The sequence below is a fragment of the Puntigrus tetrazona genome, chromosome 15, assembly GCF_018831695.1.
Source record: "Puntigrus tetrazona isolate hp1 chromosome 15, ASM1883169v1, whole genome shotgun sequence".
In the NCBI taxonomy this organism is placed as follows: domain Eukaryota; kingdom Metazoa; phylum Chordata; class Actinopteri; order Cypriniformes; family Cyprinidae; genus Puntigrus; species Puntigrus tetrazona.
Window position 1 is genome coordinate 6,248,883 of NC_056713.1, and position 6,085 is coordinate 6,254,967.

Genomic DNA, 6,085 nt, shown 5'->3' on the forward strand with positions numbered 1-6,085 from the left:
TATATATATATATATAAAAGAAGCAGGAAAACAATCTAATATAGAATCCACAAACTGCTACTTTAGTGCTATATAACATTCAAATAAAAATAGAGAGCATACATAAAGATCTATTTCTAGCTGCATATCAATTTCTATCTTTCACTTTCTTGCTTACACACACATACACAGTAGACCTACTAAAGTCTGCAGGATTGTGGTACGTAGGGCAGTGGAGTCCAAGGTTTTTCAGGTAGGGGATAAGGTACGGTACTGTTCCCTTATATATACACTGACCTTGACTCAGGATATAAAGCTGCAAAGAAGAACAGAGCATTAAACAAGAACATAAAGACATTAACATCCTCACACACTTAATATCATTAATGTCCTTCAACCCAAAAACACATTTTCACAGTACAATATAATTTTAGAATACAGCAATTACCTTGTCAAACATTTCAAACAGCTTAGCACTGGGCTGGTGGATGGTACAGATGATGGTTCTACCTCCTTGAGCCAGAGATTTCATCAAGGACACCACCTGGAAACAGGACGCGCTGTCTAGACCACTAATGCACAGAAATAAACACACATGCACGTTTATGGACATTAAATGGAAATGTTAAGGAGAAAATTACTGCATAGAATTTTTAAAGGATTATGGGAATAAGAATAAAGGCTGCATGTAATGGGGTACCTGGTGGGTTCATCAAAAAACATGACAGGCGGGTTATTGACCAGCTCCTGAGCAATGGCCAGCCGTTTACACTGGCCACCCGACAGAGAAATGGTGCGAGTGTGAGCGCACTCCTGCAGTCCTAATGCTGTGAGGATCTCATTCACCTGTTACACATTATGTCATTATTTGTCTAAAGAAATGCATAAAAACTAAATCACCATATAACCACAGTTTTTATCATTTCCTAACAGAATACATATGCGACCGTGGACCACAAAACGTACTCACTTTCAAATGAAAATTTCTTGATAATTTACTCACACCCATGTCATCCAAGATGTTTATGTATTTATTTCTTTGGTTGAAAAGAAATTATAGTTTTTGATGAAAACATTCCAGGATTCTATACAGTGGACTTTAATGGACTCCAAACGGCTGAAAATTAAAAAAACGGTTTAAAATTACAGTTTCAGTGCAGCTTCAAAGGGCTGTAAATGATACCAGATGATGAATAAGTGTCTTATCTATGGAAACAAATGGTCATTTTATTAAAAATAAATAAATAAAAATGTATATGCTTTATAAACCCAAATGGTCGCTCGCATTTGTGTTTATAAAGCATATGCAGTTTTATTATTTATTTTTAAATGAACGATCATTCCACTAGATAAAACCTTTAATTATAATCTGATATCGTTTATAGCCCTCTGCACGGAAACTGTAATTTTAAACTTCAACCATTTGAAGTCCATTGAAGTGCACTATATGATTTAAATCCTGCAATGGTTTCATCAAAAACCTTCATTCCTTTTTGACTGAAGAAAGTTGACATAAACATCCTGGATAACATTGTTTTGAGTAAATTATCAGGAAATCTTTGTTTGAAATTGAACTAATCCTGTCGCTGGGGAATATTTATAGCAATAGGAATATTTATAGCAAAAATACATTGTATGCATCAATATAGTTTTTTCTTTCATGCCAAAAATCATTAAGGCATTAAGTAAAGATCATATTCCATTATTTTGTAAATTTCCTACCATAAATATATCAAAACTTGATTAGTATTTACCATTTTAGAAAGTATCGCAGCGCATACACACTTTCCTCTAGTAGACGTAAACAAAATTACAGTTATGCATGTGTATCCATTTTGGGGTGAACTAACCCTTTCAATGTGATTTTCTCAGTATTTAGATTTTTTTTTTTTTTTGCACCATCAGATTCCAGATTTTCAAGTTGTATCTCAACCAAATATGATGTATAAATCTGAATTTCAAATAATTTTGTGGTTCAGGGTCACATATTCTCTGCACATACAGTAATGTTGCTTACCAGTTCTTTTTTCACTTCCATGGTTTCATTAAGTTTAAGGTTAGCTGAAACCTAAACCAAAAATAAACATTACAGTAAACAAGGGGAAATGTACAATCAACTGGTAATTTCATAAAAAATATCATCCAAGGGAATTGGGTTGTGATAGAGTTGTGATGAGTGTCCATAACATATACATTGAGAAAAGAAGCTTAGTGATTATTTTTTAAATGCTTGTCCACAAATGGCAGTGACTGACCAATCAGAATCAATTATTCTAGAGCGCCACCTACTGATCATATGCTATAAAACGTCTTGAGTTAACACACGCAGACACGCACCATCATTGCCTCTCGTGTTGTTAGATGTGGCAGTAGCATGTCATCTTGCATGATATAACATGACATTTTTCTGAAGGTGCGGAGGTCACGGGGTCTCCCGTTTACGAGGATCTGACCTTTCATGCCTGTCTCTCTGCACAAAGAAGGGAAACGGGACAGGTAACTTGATGAGTGTAAAATGAAAGGCTAGAAAGCGATAAACATGAACCAAATTCTGGAACATAATTCCTTCTGTTTGCATACATGCACGCTTACCTGTAGCCAGCAAGAATGTTCATTAGAGTGGATTTGCCGGCCCCCGAGGGTCCCATGATTCCAATGAGCTCCCGACTGCAGAATTTTCCAGAAAGACACTTCAGAAGGGCCTTAAATCCTGCACACAGCATTTTGGGAGCATTCTGTTTATTAGAGTTAGAGCTACCAGCTGCCAAATTAAATGCATGACAGAGTTAGCTGGCATCAAACTCAGATAGGCTTGAAAAAACACAGCAGCACAACAAAATACATGTAGTAATACAATAACCTGTGAGTTATCTGATGGAATTACAATGACATACTGTGTACCTAAGGCACTCTGATTATGCAGTCTAGAAAAATATTAACCCTCAANTCATGGGAAAACAAATGACATTGATTCATTTCATTTTTAATACATTATGTTTTATGAACAACGCAATAACATACATCATAAATCAGATGAACATCAATGAACAGAGTTTATATTGTGTAATACAATACAATACAGGAAATTAACTAAAATTGTTGATGTAGGTACCAAAAGAATAAAATGGTTGAAATTGCCTGTAGCTTGATGGATAGAGATTCTTTCATGTATTTTTCTTTTCAAAAAAATAAGTTTACATCAAGTTTTACATTACATTTAAATGTTATTTCTTTTTGTTCTAGCTGAATCTAGCTAATTCTTTTTCAACTTTACTTCAGTTCAGTCAAATATTGTTCAATGAATATTTTTTCCCCACAAAAAATACACTGTTTGATATTAAACAGGAGCCATTACAGTAGTGTCCAGACTCCCAGATGCCCTTGGAGTTTATGTTATACGTGTTGTTTTCCAGTCTATCTGTCTCTTTATATTTCAGTCACAGCCTTGAGTCATTAGTGAAGTGCTCTTATTGCTCTCTCTCTCTCTCTTCCTCCTTACGTTTCTCTGTCCTTTTTATGTTTGCATCATGGAAGAATTGATGCAAGATGACTGACAGAATTGAGAAAAAGAAAATGAAAGAGAGTGACAGGGGCAACACCCCCCCTTCGCCCTATAATTTCCTGTATGCTTCTCTGCATATCAATGATCTGTGGCATGCATAAGTATTAAATGCTGATAACTCATCCCCAAATGATACGCCCTGCATCCTGTAACTAATAATTCATCTTTAGATTTTGCTACATGCTGACGATGTGTAACCTGAGCATCAACCTACTCACGCATTCATCCATTTCTCCGTCTATGGCATAAGTTAAAAACAAAGCAGCACTGCGGGAGATCTCTTACATAGGCCTGCGCTATAGTATGAGCTGAACTGGGATCAGTCTGAGAACGCTCTTGGAAAGCTTGAGCACATTTAGTCAATAGATGCATCCATTCCTTATGTGCTTATATGCTGATAAGGAATAAAATAGCCGTCCATGCTTGCTTGCTTTAGAAATGTACAGATTTAGTATTAGGAGGGTTCCTGAAAGTAATAGTAAATAGTAAAAGTTAGTACAATCTAAATAATTTTACACTCAATTATAATTTTAAAGTCAAATTTCTCACTAATTAAAAAAGGTTTTCTAACACTTTAGTATAGGGACCACTTCTCACTCTTAACCAGTTGCATATTAGCAAGTTAACATTTTGGCTTTATTATTTTGCATGACCATATTCTACATCCATAAAATCCTACCACACACGTGAACTTAAAAACTGCATTACTAATTATTAATAAGGAGTTTATTAAGGCAAAAGATTTAGTTAATGGTTTGTTAATAGCAAGAATTGGAACTTAAAATAAATTTAAGAAAGAAATGTTATACAATTAAATTTTAATATTTAAATATACAGTTCTACATATAGCAGGTTGCTATGGAGCCCCACACATGATATGCAGAAAAAAAACATATTGTTGTAAGGTTGTACATGTCCCAGTGTAACTATTACTTTAACTGATTAACCATGACAAATGCTCAGCGCACTTCTAATTACTTTATGAATAATTTGCAGTGATGCTGTGAAAAATGTAGCATTGATGTACAAACTGCAGGCTATGCTAATAAATCAAACACTGAATCAACTGAACAGTAATAGAATTCACTTTTATAACTTACACCAAAAGTGCAAAATCACATATTCTGCGTCAGAACAAACAAATAAAAAGTCTGAAGGTGGTATATATGCGTAAAATAGATGCGTTGATCTCGAACTGAATAAAATATCTGGTGCGCTACAAGAGTGTCTTTGGGTTAATTAGCTGCTATTAAAGTACAGGGACAGTCTCTCTAGAGATCTGTGAGATCCGTGTTCAAAAGCTTAATAGTCACAGAGCAGATTGTTAGCAGCCCTGTGCATTACCCGTAACTCTAACTTTACCACTGAGCGTTTTGCATATGCACTGGTATTGCATAACATCTGTGCAAGCCATGTATTCTGCTTCCCAAAGGTTCAGAACAAGGCAACCATCCAAAAATGCAGAATGTTTATGACTCAACACGTTCCAAAAGCAGTGAGAGAGGAGGAACAGAACAAGGGATAAGAAATTGCGGGAGAATAGAGCACATAAAATGTGACAGGTGAACAGGCATCCAGAGGGAGAGACAAAGTGGAGCGAGAGGGGCCAAAGGTAATACAGAAAAGCAAAAACAACAGAGACGGATCAATAAAGATGAGAGGCTGGGAGAGAAAACAGACCGAAGAGGCAGTATGACATCTAAGGAGGAGGGTTAAATGGCAGGAAAGCCACACGCAGCATGTATTCATCCATCAAAAACAAAACCATCAGCCTAAACATCACTATTAATCTATCTGCTCTGTCTGTACTCACATACATTATCATGCAGAGCTTAGAGCAGTACTTAGAGAGGAACAATACGTCCTTCACAATGAAATCTCCCACATGCCTACATAGTCTGCAGAGCAATGAAACTGAGAGGAAAACAACTTGGTAAATCCGGATCTCTGAGTAAATCTAGCAAATACAATTCAGTTCGTATAAAAATCTATGCCGGTTCAGGCTGGTTTATACTGGTCTGAGGCTGAAATCTATAACTGCTAATACATAAATTGCACACGAAAGAGCTTGTTTCCCAACAGATGGAACAACAGAGGGACTGAATAATGAAGTATGAGGTAATAATGAAAGAACGGCATACTAATATAGGAGATGTTTACGATTATATGAGTCTCAGGAGCGGCCTGCTATCAGTGTCAGAGATCACCGCCGCATGATTCACCTTCTTTCATTTAGTAAGGGCGCATGTGTGCACCTGCGCGATTTTATCATACATCTGTCTTGTGTGTGCGCTTGGTTTGTGCCGCGCATGTGTGGGTGGAGCTCAGCATGCTGGAGGACATGAAGCTATAGGAACTGCTGTGCGTGCAAGAGCTATCATTCACCAGAGTTAACACAGCACTGCACCAGCTTCTCCATACTGCTTGCTAGATAAAATACATGGAAAGACAAGGCGCAGACGTTATGAGATTTCTCTGGCATGTACTGGAGTTCCTTGAGCTTATAAAATAGATAGTAATATAAATACATATACATATACATAT

The 6,085-nt window shown here is 36.4% G+C and overlaps 1 protein-coding gene across 1 annotated transcript in view; it reads right to left on the reverse strand.

Annotated features, from left to right (window-relative positions):
• The window catches only part of LOC122359410 (ATP-binding cassette sub-family G member 1-like), a 12,635-nt gene that overhangs the window by 5,962 nt on the left and 588 nt on the right, over positions 1–6,085 (reverse strand). Inside the window, exons 3-8 of the mRNA XM_043259705.1 lie at positions 2,572–2,693; positions 2,317–2,449; positions 1,997–2,047; positions 680–825; positions 428–551; positions 181–295 (exon numbers count right to left, since the gene is read on the reverse strand). Coding sequence (XP_043115640.1) covers positions 181–295; positions 428–551; positions 680–825; positions 1,997–2,047; positions 2,317–2,449; positions 2,572–2,693 — 691 coding nt within the window. The remainder of the gene's footprint in view (positions 1–180; positions 296–427; positions 552–679; positions 826–1,996; positions 2,048–2,316; positions 2,450–2,571; positions 2,694–6,085) is intronic.